Below are 18,781 nucleotides of genomic sequence, written 5' to 3'. Positions count from 1 at the left end.
TGGTGTCCATTACAGGCACAATGGATAATCATCAATTTGTGTGGAGCCCTATAGCTCATCACTGTAATTTTTTTTTCTCCATTCGTAATTCAGTCCAAGAGACAGTGGTGTCAGAGGAGATCATGCACAACCTGGACACATGTGAAGTGACTGTGGTTGGAGACGAGCTGGACGGGGAGCATGAGAGTCTGGAGGTGGATATGCCCCAGCTGCAGCAGCGCGGCCTGGAGATGAGCTCCTCTAACCTGGGCCTCGTCATCACTGGTACAGAGCACATAGCAGCTTTACATAGACAGGAAATGTTCATTCAAAACCAACACTTCCTGTAAGCTTTTCAAACTAAAGGTTTCAGGGGACAGAACCCCATCATTTCTTAAGTGTACTTTTATTGTGAAACATTTTCAGGCATACCACATGTTACTGCCATCTATTGGCATTTGTACATTACTACAAACTTATAGGCATTAACACACACACACACACACACAGCAAACAAATACTTAAGATGAGTAATCCAGAACAACAAAGTGTTGAAAATCGTGTGATTATATTGTTGAATTTATTAAATGAAAATGGTTGAAATGTACATTATGCTTAACTGGCACATTAAATGTCAAACACCAGGAGTTTACCTACCTTTGTTTTTTCTCCAGCCTGTATCTGGGGGCCAGCTTTTATTTGTTCATGTCAACCACGCCCCCGTCCACAGCCGGAAACCTGGATTTTAATTGGCTACCAGCTTTTATTTGAGGAAATACAGTATACTGTGTGTGTTTAAATTCTAAGCATTCAAAACTGTGATTTGAAGTCAGTTACTTACATCAAATCTACTGTCTGTCAGTGTAGAAGTTAATTTTAAGGCTATATTTCTAATTCATCTTAAAAACACATTTGTACTGCACAACATTACTATGTTTTCCTCTAATATGGAGACATTTCTTGGTGATTGCTAATCAGATTTCTTTTTGACACAAGCTCCTCATTGTGTGTTACAGGTGTGAACACCATGGCCAACTATGAGCAGGTCCTGCACCTGATCCGTTACAAGAACTGGCACACCGAGGCTCTCTTTGACAGGAAATTCAAGCTGGTCTGCTCTGAGCTGAACGGGCGCTACATCAGCAACGACTTCAAGGTCGAGGTACGACTGACCGTTTGTCAGTTACGTCACGTAACGGTGACGCATCCAGAACACAGGACTGCAAGTCATGCCCTCATGTTCCTAAAGCATGCTTGTCTCTCACAGTACTTCAGCTTCATCTAAAATGGGAGATCGGCTGACAAGAATTTGAGACAGTTTACATGAGTGTTTCCGTTTTTATTCTCTCCAGGTGAATGTAATCCACACAGCCAATCCTGTGGAGCATGCTAACAATGCCATGGTGCAGCCCAATTTCATTAACCCCGTCCATCATGCCTCTGTGGATCTGTCTGGTCACAACCTGGTCAACGCTCACCAGGCCTCAGGTACTGCAACATGGAAGCCTGACGTGTGAAATGTTCAAATACAATACAGATGGTATTTTTCTTTCTACTTTGTATCATACAAACCAGGACTGTGTCCACTTTCTTGTTCTTACACACTTGTAGATTGTTTTTTTTTTTCTTGTCTTTAAACTAAATTTGCGGCATCATGAGATTCAACTTGATCCTTTTTAAATTGTCAGCAGTGAACTGAAAATTCCCTCAAGTTTCAGTATTTTACTTATCTGTTGAAGTTAATAATAAATATCATAATCAAACCAGTAATCTGCTTAACTGCTGTGCTGTAGAAAAAAATATTTGGCCTTTGGTATGGCAAGCATTACTGCAGATGGATTACAGTCTGTTAATCAAAAGTGGGGCACATATGAAACATTGGCTCTTTGTTTGTGTTTTGTTTTTTTTTCTTTTACTGATACAAGTTTAGGGATTACACTTGAGTGCTGACTGTGACATCTGTAGAGGCGGTGCTCTGAGCACAACCTTTTATTTCCTGGCTTCTGTAATCTTCTAGGCTGTCAGGCTCACTAAGCCTTCCACTGCACAAGAGCAGCCCTTTCCTGCTAATATGGGGCAAAGTAGAGCAGGTTGGCAGGAGACAGGCAAACCTATTTAGAGTGGGACACACACCTAGACCTGCCGAAAGCATTCGTCTTCTGTTTACAAAGAGCTCATTAACGTTGGCGCTTGCGCACCATGAAACCAAAGTCCTTGAAATGCCCTCTGACTGACATGGAAGCCGTGTCTCCCCACACAAAGCTGTAACAGGGTTTTAATGTGTCAATGTGTCCACATGCAAATTGAACGTGGTTTATGTCTAACCTGCCATTTTGTGTTTGTGTGTTTGCTTCCTCGCAGTGGTTCCCAGCGCTGCCACCATTGTCATCGTGGTGTGCGTCAGCTTCCTGGTGTTCATGATCATCCTGGGCGTCTTCCGCATCCGAGCCGCTCACCAGCGAACCATGAGAGACCAGGAGAATGGCAAGGAAAACGAGATGGACTGGGACGACTCGGCTCTCACCATCACCGTCAACCCCATGGAGGTAAAAACACACAGCCCTGAGTGTTTGCAGGGAGGCACAGTCGATGAACATTTATCTGGAGTTTAACGAGTTGTTTAACAGAATTTCACTGCTCAACAAAATGTGGTCGTGTTGCAGCTCTGGCAGCTTTTCACCTGCTAATGCTCTCTGTGTGATATTGCGACTGTGTCCTAGTTTTATCTGAGCTCTCATGATTGACAGTCCTTTGGAGACGAGGGCAGAGTCTTTGTTGTAGATATTTAGGGAGTTTCACCTCGTTAATTAAAATAAAAAAATCAGATTTGGATTATTTTTGGACCCAGTAAGGCACCCAGCTGTACCTAGCACCAGTTAGATAAAATATGTCTTTAAAATAATGTATCCGTAACACATGAAAGAGGAGTTTACATCACTAAAAATATGAATTCTTGTCACAGACGTACGAGGACCAGCACAGCAGTGAGGAGGAGGAGGAAGAGGAGGAGGAGAGCGAGGATGGAGAGGAGGAAGATGACATCACGAGCGCTGAGTCAGAGAGCAGCGAAGACGAGGAGGGCGGGGAGCCGGAGGACCAGCAGGGGGCCAGCAGACAGCAGCAGCTGGAGTGGGACGACTCCACCCTCACCTACTAAAACTACACAAACACACGCACATGCAACAAACACACATTACACTCGACACAAGCTCTCTCTCACACACACTTCACCAACTCACACTTACTCAGATCCTCACACTCACTGCTTCACACCCTCCTCCCCCCACAGTTTCATGTCCAAGGAGCCATGATGTAAAGTAAAAAAAAAAAAAAATTTACAAAAAAGAAAAACAAAAATTCCCTTCAGCGTATATATATGGTCAAGGTTTTCCTGTTGTTATCTTAGTGGTGGTACTCAGTGTAGTGTAGTCATCACCGGATTGCTGATTTTTACTGTTTATTTTTTTTATTTATTATATTTTAATTCCCAGGAAAACTTGGCCTACATTTGTTTTGAACTGTGTGAGGAAGCCAACCCTGCACTTTTTGTTTTCTCTCAGACGTAAGGTGTTCAAATGGAGAACAATTTCTTTTTTCCCTGATGTGTATTCTTGCTTAACGCTTTTAGATTTGTTTGCCACTAAACTCACATATAGCTTTGACTTCAGTTTTCTTGACTTGTAGTCCACAGTGAAACAAAATAATGCTTTTAACAAGTAGACCGCATTTTCTTTTCTTTTTTTTTTTTTTTTGTTCTTTTAGTGCATGAGGATAATTGACAAGTCATATGTGTAGAGAAATAAATTGCTTTTTAAAGATTTTGTAAATATGAAGAAACCATGTAATTAGTCGATGTGTTAGTGAAGGCCTACTCAACAGGGTCCAATATCTAAAATGACGCAGTACGTAATGTAGAATATTTGTGTCACAGAGGCTGTAGCATGTTGCAAAAATTTCCGCAAAAGCTGTTCCATCATGCTTGTACAAAAATGTCTGCTTCACGATGAGAAACCCAGGACTGTTCAGCGGAGGTTTCCATGACAAAGTGGTGTCTATTCTGTCTTTTCGTGTTTTTTTTTTTTTGGCAGACAGGAAGATCATTTCTTTTTGCTTTCTCGTAGGCAGGACTGGTCGATGGTTTCAGCTTCATACATGCTTTGCTTTGCTTGCACAGGCGTTACGTGTATTTCATTCCCAATAGATCTCACTGTTGTACAGAGGGGATTTTTCTTGTCTTTCAATCTGATCATACTCAGAGAAATGCTAATGTACAAATCGACATTTTGCGCGGAACGGTACAAACGTCAGACCAGCAGGTTCTGTAGTTCTGTTAATCTTGAAATATGGGTACGAACATTTCTGCCAGTGCATTTGGACGAGTAGAGAGATTTCCTCAGCAGCTTTAAAAAGTCCTTCACCCATTTCCCGGTCCTGCTGTGCTGACGGAAGAAGGGAGGAAAAAAAAAAAACAAAACTTCAAACTACTGAAGGAGCAGATTTATGTCAGACAGAGCTTTAGAGGAGTCTGGTTGAATAGTGCAGTTGCTGGCATTGTTTTTGGGGATAGAAGTGAATTGAAAGTACTTACAGGATTGCTCTGTTGCCACTTTATTTTCCATGGCACGGCTATTTAACCTGAAATAATAATACATATATTAGATACATTTTTAAACCTGTTTCTTATTGCAAAATAAGCAGTCTGTACTGAACTTTATGGAATTACAACTGGGGGCACGACTGCATAGTTTACAATAGGAAAACATTTTAAAAAACGAATCTTCTTCTTGTTTGAATCTTTAAAATGAAATATTTTTTTGCAGTAGACCACTAGATTTTATTGTACATGGAACTGTACTGTAGAGTTGTTCTAAAATATTTGTTTACACTTGGTAAACTTGTTTTCCTTCTGGTAATAGTATAAAGCTTATACACTTGATTGGGAAAATGTGTCCAACCTCTATCTCCTCTCAGATACTGTTGTAACTACTTAGTGTTTGTCTCATGTTCTCGGGTACCAACTGAAAAGTAAAAAAAAAAAAAAAAAAAAATTCCCAAACCTGCATTAATTAAAGCAGATCAGATTTGGGGCATTGCAGTGAGCAGAGTGCGGCATTATCGAGATTAGAAATGTTGGCAATGCGAGTCTTCATATTTTGCATGCAAATGTATTTTCAGAGGCCAAAATTCAGTTCAGAAGCACAGAAAAGGCGCTCACTCGAGACAGTTTCCAAGCTACTTTTGAGGATTTGAGTCGCACAGTCGTCGCTTGACTTTTAAGTTTGGTTAATTTATGATTCTTTTTTTTTTTTTTTTTTTTTTAGAGGTCTGTGGTGGAAATGTAGTGAACAGTCTCCCCTCCATGATGACTTGGACTTGCAAAAAAAAAAGAGGCCAGGTCTGAGCCGGCTGAGATGGGAGTGCCTTTTGCCTTTTTCGGTCATAGCGAAATTAGCAGGTCTAACAAAAACACTCATCCATGCTCTTTTTTTTTTGTATTTGTTTAATGCTAGGTTTCTTACAGAGCTGGGGATTACATTTTTCTTTCAGTTTGTTGTAACAATAGTCCACCGCTAGTTTTATTATAAGTGACAAACATTTCACATAGATGTCATGTGTCCATGTTGATGTGTAGAGGAAGTAGATCCATATTGTATCTTCTATAGATATTGTACTAAATCATATTGTACTGAATCATATTGACGGATTCCACCTTTAAAAAGATGCACAGTACATAAGGAAATTGCTTTGGCAGCATACGTGGGTATACTGTAAATTGACCTATTTGTGTATAGTGAAAGGTAATTTTGAACAGTGTCCTATTGCCTGAGTTGTTGAGAAATGATTTTTGAGGGCAGCATGAAATTCACAAGGGTATAAGCCTGTCAACTCTCTGAAGTTGTCACAGTTTCATTATGTAAAACACTTAATGTCCACATTTCATCTGCCGTTTAAAGTACAGTACCATGGGGTCACTGGTTTCGTGCACACTGACTCTGAGGTCAAGTCTCCACAGTGACTCCACCATCTCCAGTTTTCTGGGTTAAATGCTTTCTGATCAGCCCCTGAGCTAAGTGTAAGTTGGTTCAATTGAATGTCACTGCCTAACAAACTGAAATGCAGCCATACTGTAACAACACTACGACGTGAGGGGAATTTACTTTGCATGAACCACAAGTTTGCGTACGTTCCGTGTTGGGGTTGTGAGACTGGACTGAGAAAGGAGACATGATACACTACTGATTCTCATACTGTCTGTTTCACACGTCCACAACACTCCAGATATATATATATATATATTTTTTGTTTCTTTTTCTTTTAAAAATTTGCTCAAAATAGAGGGTGACAGTGGTTTTTGAACGGTTTGGATGCTTCCTTTGTGCTTGTTGGAGCTGCTCTCACTTTTCTACCAATTGAAAGGCAAATTGTAGTGAAGTTGATGCTTGCTCGCAAACAAAATAAAGGATGATGAGATGGGGTATAACCTCTGTCTGTTCTTGTTTTCCTTCCGTCGCTGCTTGGTGGTGGTACACGCCCTGAGTGGTGCTTCTTGAAGTGTTTTAAATCCTGAGCATTAGCGTCCTCTGGTGGTGAAAATAAAATAAAATAAAAACTTAATAAAACTAAAACATTTAACAGAGTTCTACAGGTAAATCAAATCAAATGCAAGATAAACACCATTTGCTACTGATTGTTTATTTTTTTACTCATTCAAAATAACTTGACATCAGAGCTGAATGTCAGTTATGATGCTATAAATGTGACGTTACGTTCTAAATGGTTTCAACATATCAAAGTTGAAGATGAAATGTAATGTGGCACTGTACTTGATCGCTGCAAATTTAAAACTACAGCTGTAATCAGTGGACAAAGCAACAGAGATACCTGATGAAGTGTAGTCCTTAAGGCGTCTGTCTTCTCAAATGTGAGCTGAACCCTGTGAGAAGACATATTCTATTCCTTTATTTCCCATTTTTCATGATGGTACTCTTATTATTTTATAAACAAGGTGAATGAAAATCTGCTTCGACTCTCCCCTCTAGAGTTCCTCTTAAAAAGGCTCAGTCATGTTTTGTAACTGGTGACCGAAGAGATGGAGGAAAGATTTTTAGTTTACTTTTATGACCCTGGCACCATCATCATTTTGCAGGCTGCATCCGGCACTGTAGACATGACGAAGCAGAAGTGACCTTGTGTTTCTTGACTTTTAAACAGCGACAAACTCCACTGGTCAAACTGAATGACTCACATGAGTTGACTGCTGACACCATCACAAGACCCTCCACATTGTTTAACAGATGGCAACAAATCCACTGAGTGGATTTTGTGTCCCACTGCAGCCAAACTGGTCAAATACTTGATCTCTGATCATATTTTTATGCATCTTGCACTGATGTTAAATTTGGAAATGTAGTTTCCAAATGGAAATCCAATTTAAGAGGCTTATAAAGTCCAGGCTGATCAGAAAATCTGTAGTAGCAGCCATAATTGTGTTTGCTAACTCTTCTGCCATCTATCCCTGTCAGAGCTGTGACTTGTTACCACTGTCAGTATTATATTTTGCATGTATTTACATATTTTTCTTGTCATTCAACAACTTTAACCCTTTTGTGACTGATGTGCCTGTGATTTAAGTGATGAGTATTTGGGTGTTTACTGCTGGATTGCTTTGAAAATATATAGTGAAAGTTGAGATTATGAGAATCTATAGGCTGAGAAGCTGCTGAGTACTGTCAAGCTATACTATATGCACACTGCATTTTCTCTCATTGACTCACTTCAAAGTTCTGTTTCATGTAGTACATCTGTTATTTTGTCCAAGGCTCTGTACACAGCACAGTCTAGTTAAAATAACATGACATCTTGAATATCTGTAGTATTCACACAGGAAATCAACATCTTTGAAAATACCACTGTTGAATTTTCACGTTTCAGGACAGACACAGGACCCACCGCAAGAAATACAGCACAAATCACAACAGAGTATTTCTCATGAACTGCCTGGACTATCTGTCCTCTACATTCATGTGAACGTCTTCATATTAAACAAATCATATGATCGTACCTATAATACAATTTTACACTTATCTGGATGAATAAAAGACATTTACAAAAGTCGAGGGATAAAAAACAATACTGTTAAAAAGTGTTAGCATCTGCAGCAACACCAAGAAGTGCACTGATTATTTACAAAATCAACAATCAATTGGCACATTTGTTTCCTAGTAATAACAAAGACACAGGGTTAAAATGAACATTTCATGGCGTTACTACGCTTTGGTTTTCACACCAGAGCTAGCTAAAGCCATAATTTTGTCTTCGGACCCTGAAAAAGGAAGCAAAACAAGATAAATGTCAATGTTCATCATAATAATCATTTGTGTGATTTAACATTTCTGTGAAATCATATGTTTATTCTCACCTAGGTTTGCAGTCACTTTTTCAAACTGGCTCAGGGTAGCTGTAGCATTTTCAGTGAGAAAAGTCTCATCCTCTGCAGTGAGCTGTCAGACCAGCCGGAAACAAAAATAATGCGTTAATTTAAGGGCAATAATAACATGATTAAAATGTTACAGCTTCTTCTGCAGGGAGATTTAGGCCTGTAGTAGCAACTGGTCTGTCAGCCTTGTGACACCTAAATGTCTAAAATAAGTCAGCGCAGCTTTAACAGTTCATGTGAGGAGCACAAGCCAGTGAATCATCCATGAATCCATGGAAAAACATCACACCTCTGACGTGAGCGTTCCTCACCTTCTCTCCCAGTTTTCTCAAGGCTGTGAGGATTTCCATTTTCTGCTGCGTGTACACGTCCCGCGAAAGTTTCCCCACCATGACATCTCGGTCCATCTGCACAGAATGTCACACAGACAGTTTTCAGGCCAAGCAATGCACAGACACACACCCGGGAATGACTGAGTGGTTGAATTAATTCTACCGCTGTGCATTCAACAAAAACAAAACATTATAATCTAGATATTGAAGTACAAACCTCTCCTAGTCTGGTTCTTAGTTGTCCTGGCTGCTTCTTAGCAAAAAGTCGGATCACCTCTGGGGTTTTGAATGCTTGGCTGATGGCAGCTTGGATTGCCTGATGAAGACAAAGACATCAGAAAAAAAAATCACTGCTTAAACCCGATTATTTGAAGTAATTTCTTATATAAAATATAACCTCTTTAATATACAATTAATGCACAGCGTCCACTGATTCTCCATACCAGCTGCATCCCACTGAGTTCATCCACCAGTGTCATGTCTCCTGTCATGATCTTCTTCAGAGAGTCATTGAATTCACTCAGCTGTTCCAAAGTTTCCTTCTTTGTCTCCTCATACTCTTCCTCATCCAGCTCTTCTCTGAAATCAACAAAGACAGGACGAGAAAAATATTAAGAAGCCTGCATAGTATTTTCTGCCATATCATAGATCGTCACTTGTCAGCTAAAACATGCCCAATGTTCTCCTTCAGCTAAGAGACTGCACAGCGGTGTGGATTTAAGTCATCTCTCCTTAACTGCACCTGCATTCCTCCAGGTCCTGGAGCTGCTGCATCAGTCTGTCAAGCTGCTCTTCCATATTTTGCCTCAGTTTTCCAGTTTCTGATTTCCCGCGAGAAGCCATTCTTCTTAGTTAAATCACACTTCCAACCTAAGAAGAAGACACACACACACAAAAAATCTGAGAATAAGACATGAATCAGACACTGGTCGAAATGGGAATTATACCAGACAGCTTTGACATCCACCTAACATGCCAGCTGCATGAACATCGACTGGCGTTGTTGGAGCAAGCATTACAACAAAAGTGTTTAACATTTAGCTAGACACTAATTATATTGACAAACTGTGGTTGAGTGTATTTACTGTTACCTCCGCTCCTGACACTGAACGTTGTTTACTTAGCCGAATAGCTAGCTAGCATGCTAAAAAAGAAAGCATCTCACCGGACTCTCTCTGTAAACAGTGGTGAATCGGCCTTGCTTTAGGTTAAATGTGTGCATCAGTTTGACGAGTGTACGACAAAAGTAACTAAATCGCTTTTAACTGGATCTCGCACGATTACAAGCTATTTAGTGTTTGTCGAGGGGTTTGTGATTGTGAACGTAGCTCGAGAGCGTGGGTGCGGCCGTCGTCTTCCTGCTCGATCTCAGCCACCAATCAGCTTTAACGTTGTCCGTAACGTTCGTACTACGGGGAAGCACGTGACACATTACGGTGCAGCTGACCGGCGCTGTTCCTTTCGGTAGTCCAACTAGCATTTGTATTATTTACTTTCTGTCAGAAAGCGCTTTCTTTGTTGTTCAGGCTCAACCCTGAGTTCACGTTTTGGCCACTGCAGTCCATTTTGGAAGCAACCACCGAGCCCGCGATGCCTGGTTATAGATGCGGCTAACGTTTGCTACGGTTTATGATTAGAAATGACAGTGCTAACGTTAAAGGATTTGTAATTCACTCAGGTATAGATGTTACGGAGCTTCCCCCTCCACAGAGGTCAGAGAGCCCGCGGGGATTTTGACATGTGACCCTCAGAGACAGCTCACTAACTGTCTTTGTTTTCTTCACCTATCTGTTGTTGTAGTGTGAATGCAGCTCCAGTATGAGGCATGGAGGCTCACAATATAACCACGGTGATCCTGCTGGCCTGCGGTTCCTTCAACCCCATCACCAACATGCACCTGAGGATGTTTGAGCTGGCTCGAGATCATCTGGAAGACACAGGTTGAGCGAATTGACACTTAGATCTTTTAGTGATGGTGCAAACAAATAACACAAAAACACCTCTAATGATATCGAGCCATGCAGATAGTGTGGATTTTATTTGGCCTGGTATGGAGATGTTCTTCTGTTCGATGAACTGCTTCCTCCCCACTAGGACTGGGACTGACTGAATTTTGTTTGTGGTGCTCGTAGCATTGAAAAATCCCCGACAAACTACAGACCTCTACCAAAGCATTTCTCAGTGCGCAACCTGCAAACTTGCGCAGAACTATCAGCACGTTTAAATACCAGTGTAGTGTAAAAAAAAATCTGATACTGTAAGTAGTAGTAGTACAACAACACGTTTAAGGGTTAAAAATACTCCTACAGGAAGTAGTTCAGTCCCCGTGTCAAAGTGTCCTTGGGCAAGATACTGAAGCCCAAATTGCTCTCAGCGATTTGACCAGCACTTTGTATGCTATGGCTTGCAGCCATCAGTGCATGAGTGTATGTGTGAACGGGTGAAGGAGAAGGAAAGAGATGTTTTGGATAAAAGTGCTATGTAAGTGCAGTCCAAATACTAAATATATTCCTAAAAAAAGAAGTTCTGCATTGATAATTTTTACAGAATGGCACAATCACAGGTATTTGTTATACGTAGTATAATGAATTAGTGTGACTGATACATAAAAGTGTAGCTAGTCAAGGTCAAGCATTGTCTATTTTACATATATATGGGTAGTTTAAACGGTAGCAATGCATCATGATTTGCAAACTGATCGAAAATCTAATACAAACTGATGCAAAATCCTATTCTGAAAAGTTACTAGAGCCTCCGGGCCCGCTCCACAAGACTGTCCAACAGCTTCATCCACCAGGCTGTCAGGACACTGAACTCTGTACACTACCTCCCCCCCCTGCCCCCCGCCCCTGGACTCCAACTCTGCTGACCCCCACCCCCCACCCCCACTGCCACCTGGACTCTGTAACTAAGACAATCTTTTGGCCAACTTGCACATAACCATTTGCACTATTCAGCAATCTGCAATTTTCATATTCATATTTATATGTATACATATATATATATATATATATATATTTGTTTTCCATATATTTCTTTACTATATATTTATATTGTAGTGAAAGTTTGTTTATTTAGCTGGTTTTATTTAAATTGTTTATTTATATTGTAAAACACACATTGTTGAGAGAAGAAACAACATTTCGATTCCCCTGTATGTCTGACATATGGTGAATTGACAATAAAAGCCTTTGAATCCTTAAAGAAACAAATAAAGCGGAGTGAAATGTACACCAATTCCCTTGAATTCCCAGGTTTGCTGTTCAACAGTTATCTGCATCTACTGTGCTGTTGTATTTAATCACCCGTTTAATCACACTCCTTCCCTTCTGTCTAAGGTCAGTACAGGGTGGTGAAAGGCATCATCTCTCCAGTGGGCGATGGCTATAAGAAGAAGGGTTTGATTGAGGCCTGCCACCGTCTGGAGATGGCCAGATTGGCCACAGAGAACTCAGACTGGATCACAGTAGATTCCTGGGAGAGCTTGCAGCCTGAGTGGGTGGAGACAGCTAAAGTTGTTCGGTAAGTTGGTAATTCTTTTTACGTCCTGTCTTGTTCGCGGCAGAGCCTGTGCTTGCTGCAGGCTAGACCAGTCGTGTTTTTGTCTCGAGTTGTTATTGTACATGCAAGGAAATCTGCCAATGAATCAAAGGCTCTAGCTGTCAAACCTTTCAGTATTGTTAATTAGAGTTTATCAGTTTAAGATCTGATATGATTCTCAAGTGTAAATGACTAATAATGCCATTATACCATTATATAGTAATGCTTACAGCACAAAGCCTTCAAGTATTTTAGCAGAAGAAATGCCATCTTTGCATTTAAACTCTGACAGAGGTGAAGAGAAAGTGCCCCCACCACAATGTGGTAAAACGGCTTCAGGTTTAAAAAGGGATGTACACAATACAGGATAAGAATTGGTTAATCCTCTTTCAAAAATGTGATTGCATGAATAGGTTTCAAAATGACTACACCTTCTATAATGTATCCTTTCAGTTGCATTTCATCTCACAGGCTCTGACTTCCTGCTGTTGGAAGTTTCCAAGGAAAACGTTAAGCCAAACTTAAAGTTGAATTTTGATAAAAAATATACACAAATTATAAAACAAAATTTTAAGTGATGAATAATGGAAATATTTAGTGCAAAGCATAATCACAAAACTGACTTTTCACCCCTTTACCCCTTTCTTAAAGCTTAATCCACAAGTGTGTTGACTGGATACTGACTAATATATTGCCGATATGATTAATGTTTCATGTGTAGGAATATATATGCAATGCAGTTAGCCCTACATACCGCCCATCCTCCTCTTTGTATTATTCATAGGTTGAAAATCTGACCTTTTGATTCTACATTAATTTGATCTGTATTTACTTAGGCATCACTATGAGGAACTGTTTACAGCAGAGCAGAATAGAGATGATGTGGACACGGTCAAGTACACCAAAAAGAGACGCATAGAAGAGGATTATTTTCAAGGTTCATCTCATCAGAAAAGGAGAGGTAGGTCACGTGTGGTTACACACAGTGTTGTGTGACTTAAATATTGTTGTCTCAGTCCTTTTTTACACTCCGCCCTTTGCCAGTCCCTGACTCCAGACAGGCAACAAGTCTCATCCTGCTTCCACTGTATTCATGGCTTACTGTATTCATCTTAATAACAGGAGACAATGGTTGAAAGGTGTGGAAGCTCAGGGTGTGTTGTTGTGTGGTGGGTGACACCCAATCACATCACCTAGACGTAAAGACAGCCAGGGTGTAAGACGGGAAGAGATGAGCCTCCAAGGGTAAAAAGGAACAAAATAAATAAATAAATAAAAGATGCATGCATCTGTGACACAGAACATAACGCCCAAGTTCACGACTTGGTTTTACAACATTCTTCAACCTAGTGACAAGTGTGTGAATCTCCAGCATGTAGCTGCACTGCACAGGTGCACAAGTGCATGCTGTGTCATATATTCATGTGGCATTAGTCATTAGTCACTGATTCGTGAAGAAATAAGACGTTAATAAGTCATAATTGTTTTTGACACTTAACTACAATATGGTTTTCAGAGTCTGCAGATTGGCTGCAAAATTTGAAATCACTTGAAAGCTTAAGTGGTTTCCCAGCATTGCCTGCTAACAGAGAGCACTGACCTCCATTATAAGTAAACTAAACATTGAGGTTAGGTAGACTACATCTGTAATGGCTCTTTTTAAATCATTTTTAATGAAAAAAAAAGGCTTTATGAATAGTTAATGTAAGATTAATTTTATCTTTCAATTCTTGAAATTTGATATTTTTCTCTCATTCTAACTTAAATTTTTAATCTCCTATATATTTAATGATCTCACTGTCACATTTGCCTTTTGCTTTTTTTGTTTTCTACTCTCTTTTCCCTTTCTTCTCCCTTTGTTAAGAAAAGCCACATAAAAATAAGGTTTATTGATTATTGATTTTCTGTATGCTCAGACGGCCCTCGGCTGATGTTGCTGTGTGGAGCTGATGTCCTGGACTCCTTTGGGATCCCCAATCTGTGGAAGCAGGAGGATATTGTGGAGATTGTGGGCCGCTACGGTTTAGTTTGCATCACCCGGAGTGGCAACGACCCCCACAAGTTCATCCACCAATCAGACGTGCTATGGAAGTATCGCAAAAACATCCACGTGGTCCACGAATGGGTGACCAACGAGGTCTCGGCCACTCATGTGCGCCGGGCTCTTCGCAGAGGTCACAGCGTCAGGTACCTGCTGCCAGACGCCGTGGTTCAATACATTAAAGAGTACAACCTCTACAGTGCCGAGAGTGAGCAGAAAAATGCTGATGTGGTCCTAGCACCCCTTCAGAGATACATGGGTGCTTCCTCGAGCTGAGGAATTTACTGCTGCAACTGAAAATGAAAAAAAAAAGTGTGAGTTGTCTACAATAAGTGCTGTGGGTTTTACTGTGAATTTAAAACAAATCTGTTTATTCATGCTTCCACCAGTGCCTGTTCGATACAATAGACACTTCTAATGGTGTGTGTGTATGTGTACTTGTATGGCTATGCACTGTGAGGAACAGTTTGAGTTTTAAAAAGTGAAGACATTTTGGGAAAGTGAGGACATTTTAGCCAGTCATCACTTTCTGACACACCTTCAAATGACTGTTTGAAGGTTAAGACTTGGTTTTAGGGTTCAGGTTAAAATTGGGTTTAGTTTAGTTTAGTATTCAGTTTTGATATTTAGGTTAGGTTAAAGGGCTAGAAGTGATTTAATGCCAGTTACACTTTGTTGTAAACTACCTTGTGTGTGTGGAAAGGTATGAGTCAAAAACAGAATAACTGAGCAGGAGTTTTACTGGCTCGGAGGTCATATTACTCTTGTGTGTGGTTGTTGAACTAAGGATTCACAGTTTTGTGTGAAACAGTGCACATATGATATGTTTGGAGTTACAAGAAATATGATCTGGAACAAATGAATTGAAATCTTTTTACTTGCTTTACCACAATTTTTGTCCAAACGTGCTTCACTATACTCTCAGCTCATCACCTTTTGTACTCAGAGCAGGATATTTCAGTGCACTCCCTCAGGCAAAAGCTAAAAGCAGGTAATATGCTTTAAAACCTTTACTTGGTGCTGCAGATTTGAAAATGAAGGTGTGGTTTGTATTCACTGGAAATGAAATAAACGTCCCTCTTTGGTTTCCATACTGGAAGTTTTCCATTGCTGTTACGATGCTATTGTCTCACAGATAAGAAACTCTTCACATCCTCAGTTAAGAAAGTTGTCTGATTGAAGTGCTGATTGTCAAGGGGGTTAACTTATCTTTCAGGTAATCATCATTGACAGACGATAACAGCTGACATCAAAAATGGCAACCAACTAAATACTCATTGTTATAGAAGTGTGTTGAAATTAAAGAATAACTGATTACGTCACATTAGTGTCAGAGCTGAAGCCTAATTAATTTACTTTTATTGTTGGAGTAATGATATTAGATTAAATCAAAAACCTGAGCGTGTTATTCAGATTTAAAAGGTAGTTTAATGCGAAGTAACCGGGTTAAGACAGTTTGAAGTCATGTTCATCTTATTAAATAGTTTATTAATGTCTGTGTCAGGTGCCTATGACAGAATTCATTCAGTCTTAGCTGGAAAACAAACCAGACAAGGTTCTCCTGCAAAACATCACAAGCATGTTGACCTGCTTGCTGCTTAACTGAAGTCACGAGGAGAAAAACTGCCTTAATGTTTGGACAAGTTCCATGTGTTTTATTGTCTTTCAAGCTGGAGTTGCGTCAATACCTTCTACTCTTTATGCCAAAATACCTACTGATGTCAGTATTGTTTTCCACATTGTATGGAAAGGTGTGCCATTTTCACGTGAACTGCAGGTGTTGAGCTACAGTTTGCTTTGAAGTCAGAAGATGTTTATTCCACGGTTAAGATTTGCACAATTAGGACAGATAGGACTAGTCCCAACAAAAAAAAGAAAGGAAATTTTTATTTGAATTTAAATATGAATATTAAAGGCTTCACTATGTTGTTTGTCCACACCTGTGGGTGTGATAGATTTTTTTTTCTATGTTTAGGGAAAAGATTTTATCGTAAAAACCCTTCAGTTACTATATTTACACTGTGCATGTAAATCTGTCCACTGTTTCTTGTAATGTGATGGAATAAGGAAAGAAAATACTAAACAGGAAAGGATCTTAATTAACCCCTTATTGGAAAAAGCCTTCCTCCAAACATTAAGGCTATTGTATGGTTCCTTGTGTTTGTGTTCATGCGTAATCTGTGACACCTGAGGAAAATTGCTTAAGAATTTATAATTCAGGGAACTCCACAGTGAGACCAGTCTGACACGTCTAGCTTCCCCTCTGCACCCTGGCACTGAGGTGAGTCCCGCCCTGATCTCACATGGTCCTCATGTGACAGCGAATGAGGTTAAGTGTACGCCTACCTTTAGACCTCCAGGTCTTTTACAAAACAGCATTGTCAGCAGCACTCAGGCTGTTTTCAGAACTCCTCATCAGCCCAGCAGTTTGAGGATCCCATTTTATTCACGCATATACACACACATCTCAGAAGGAGGGAAAAAAAAGTAGTAGTAGCTATCAAAATGCCTACCAGCTTCTGTGGTACGTGGGACATGATCAGCAATGTCAACTTTGAGGGCTACATGATTGCACTGGGTAAGTCCTTAAAGCATGTTGTTTTTAGTCAATTTCAATATTAAGTCTGTGTTGACAGATTTGAGGTATCTGCATTTCTAACCTTCAAACTCTAATAGTGCTGCAAAATGCATGTAGATATAACATTATATGACATTAAATAGGCCACTGGAAGTGAAATACATTGCCACTGTGGGGAGAACAAACATTTGGCTGTGCAGATTCAGTGCTATTTATGGTATGCATGTTACTATGAGAGTGAGAGAATGTGTTTGTAGCCTGTGGGTGAGTTTGTCCCTTAGATTTGTACTCTGTACACTCAGGTACCACACTTCTCTAACTTTCCAGGTGTTAGCGCTTACTTACGAAAGATTGCTCTGAAGCTGAAGCTGAGGAAGGTGATTGAGCAGCAGGGGGATCAGTACATCATCAAAACAGCCAGCGCCTTCCGAAACTACACCATCTCCTTCAGAGTGGGCCAGGAGTTTGAGGAGTTTACCCAGGGTTTAGACAACAGACATGTCAAGGTAAGGACAAATGGGAGAATTGGGTTTATAAAGTGATAATAAAACAATGATTGTGATGTGTTTTACGCTATATTTGGCCTGCTAAAACTGTACTGTGTTGTGTTGTGACAAGCGCTCTGTCTCCTTCTCTGCCATCTGTGCAGTCGCTGGTGAAATGGGAGGGGAATAAACTTGTGTGCGAACAGATTGGAGAAAAGAAGAACAGGGGATGGGCTCACTGGATTGAAGATGACAAGCTACATCTGGTAAGAATATGCATACGGGCAATTTAATCACATTTATTCCGCATAATGCTCAAAACTAAACTGACTAACATTTCCACATTGTATCTTACTTAATATCTCTGTGATCCATTACCCTCAGGAGTTGTACTGTGAAGGAGAAGTCTGCAAGCAGGTCTTTAAGAAGAAGGTGACTGAGTGAAGAAGAATGGAAATCGTATTTCAGGAGAAGTTACTCTGTGCTGAATGCCATTGTGTTAGATCCACCACTCTAAAACCTGAACAACAAAACCACAGTAAAAGTTCAGTTTGTGGTATTTTTCTCTGTAATGTAACTAAAATGCTCAGCTCAGGAGAAAATAGCTGTCTTTGCAGGGTATGGATTTACACCAGTAGATGGCATCACTACATTACTTTTGTCAAACGATGGTCTGCACTGGTCTGTAGCTTGCTGGTGCTGGCCTCAGATAAAAATATATATATTTATGTACAGAGCATCAAGCATGTTTAAGGCTCCATTCAGCTGGCTGAAAAAAAAATCTATTCAAGCTCTGTTTCTCTCAGGTCTCTTTTGTCCAATCAGATAAAACTGAGACACATTTTCTTTGCACTGGCTTGTGCTATCAGTCTGACAGTTGAGTTATTTGTAAATTTAAAAACTCACATTCATGCAGATGCATCTATACCCACTGTACAACAAAACGTGAGGTGCAGGATGTTTGGAATACTGTTTTGTTTTATGTGAATTTTGTATAATAAAATGGGTTTGCAAGAAATCTGAAATACCATCTTTGCTTATTCATTATTTTTGTCATTACTAATTTTGTAAAATAAATCATTATTTTTCTGATTTTATGCCATTAGGTTCTCTCATTCAGAGATCTGGCCTGTATCACCATTCATCCCATGGGTAATGTTGAGACAGGAAGTGTAACGTAATACATTTGTAGTATAGTAAAATTATGCATTGTACAGTAGCAAATCTGCAATATATAGCTACTGGTTCCTTAACTGCTACTAACCTCCCAGCACCACGAATAACTTCTTGCAGTGACCTTGTGCCCCACTAACTGTTCCTGCACACTGAGTTTAATAAAAAGCTACAGGATGTGTTATTTATTTTTTAAGGGAGAAGAAGAAACACCAG

General features: G+C 40.0%; 3 protein-coding genes across 7 annotated transcripts in view; 2 read left to right on the top strand and 1 right to left on the bottom strand.

Annotated features, from left to right (window-relative positions):
• clstn1 (calsyntenin 1) overlaps nucleotides 1–5,448 on the top strand; it is a 33,211-nt gene extending 27,763 nt beyond the window's left edge. For all 4 annotated transcript variants that reach the window (XM_041057675.1, XM_041057658.1, XM_041057665.1 and 1 more), the window contains 5 exons: nucleotides 94–264; nucleotides 996–1,141; nucleotides 1,332–1,467; nucleotides 2,341–2,525; nucleotides 2,942–5,448. In XM_041057675.1, coding sequence (XP_040913609.1) covers nucleotides 94–264; nucleotides 996–1,141; nucleotides 1,332–1,467; nucleotides 2,341–2,525; nucleotides 2,942–3,136 — 833 coding nt within the window. In that variant the 3' untranslated portion in view covers nucleotides 3,137–5,448. The remainder of the gene's footprint in view (nucleotides 1–93; nucleotides 265–995; nucleotides 1,142–1,331; nucleotides 1,468–2,340; nucleotides 2,526–2,941) is intronic.
• A 2,587-nt stretch (nucleotides 5,449–8,035) lies between these two features.
• lzic (leucine zipper and CTNNBIP1 domain containing) lies at nucleotides 8,036–10,101 on the bottom strand. 2 transcript variants are annotated; one of them, XM_041046307.1, is made up of 7 exons: nucleotides 9,840–10,101; nucleotides 9,491–9,618; nucleotides 9,192–9,327; nucleotides 8,966–9,064; nucleotides 8,728–8,823; nucleotides 8,399–8,480; nucleotides 8,036–8,302 (listed from the first exon to the last, which is right to left on the bottom strand). In XM_041046307.1, exons 2-7 carry the CDS (start codon nucleotides 9,589–9,591, stop codon nucleotides 8,247–8,249), a joined length of 570 nt encoding a protein of 189 aa, XP_040902241.1. In that variant the 5' UTR covers nucleotides 9,592–9,618; nucleotides 9,840–10,101; the 3' UTR covers nucleotides 8,036–8,246. The 2 variants fall into 2 exon arrangements, with proteins under 2 accessions (XP_040902241.1, XP_040902234.1); XM_041046300.1 differs by having other exon boundaries at nucleotides 9,914–10,101.
• A 119-nt stretch (nucleotides 10,102–10,220) lies between these two features.
• LOC121191236 (nicotinamide/nicotinic acid mononucleotide adenylyltransferase 1-like) lies at nucleotides 10,221–18,411 on the top strand. Its single transcript, XM_041052400.1, has 9 exons — nucleotides 10,221–10,688; nucleotides 12,087–12,270; nucleotides 13,125–13,249; nucleotides 14,205–14,600; nucleotides 16,585–16,610; nucleotides 16,706–16,907; nucleotides 17,235–17,413; nucleotides 17,557–17,658; nucleotides 17,777–18,411. Exons 1-9 carry the CDS (start codon nucleotides 10,574–10,576, stop codon nucleotides 17,834–17,836), a joined length of 1,389 nt encoding a protein of 462 aa, XP_040908334.1. The 5' UTR covers nucleotides 10,221–10,573; the 3' UTR covers nucleotides 17,837–18,411.
• The last annotated feature ends 370 nt before the right edge of the window (nucleotides 18,412–18,781 follow it).

The sequence above is a fragment of the Toxotes jaculatrix genome, chromosome 2, assembly GCF_017976425.1.
Source record: "Toxotes jaculatrix isolate fToxJac2 chromosome 2, fToxJac2.pri, whole genome shotgun sequence".
In the NCBI taxonomy this organism is placed as follows: domain Eukaryota; kingdom Metazoa; phylum Chordata; class Actinopteri; family Toxotidae; genus Toxotes; species Toxotes jaculatrix.
The sequence above is the reverse complement of the archived record's forward strand: the minus strand, read 5'-3'. Positions and strand labels throughout refer to the sequence as shown.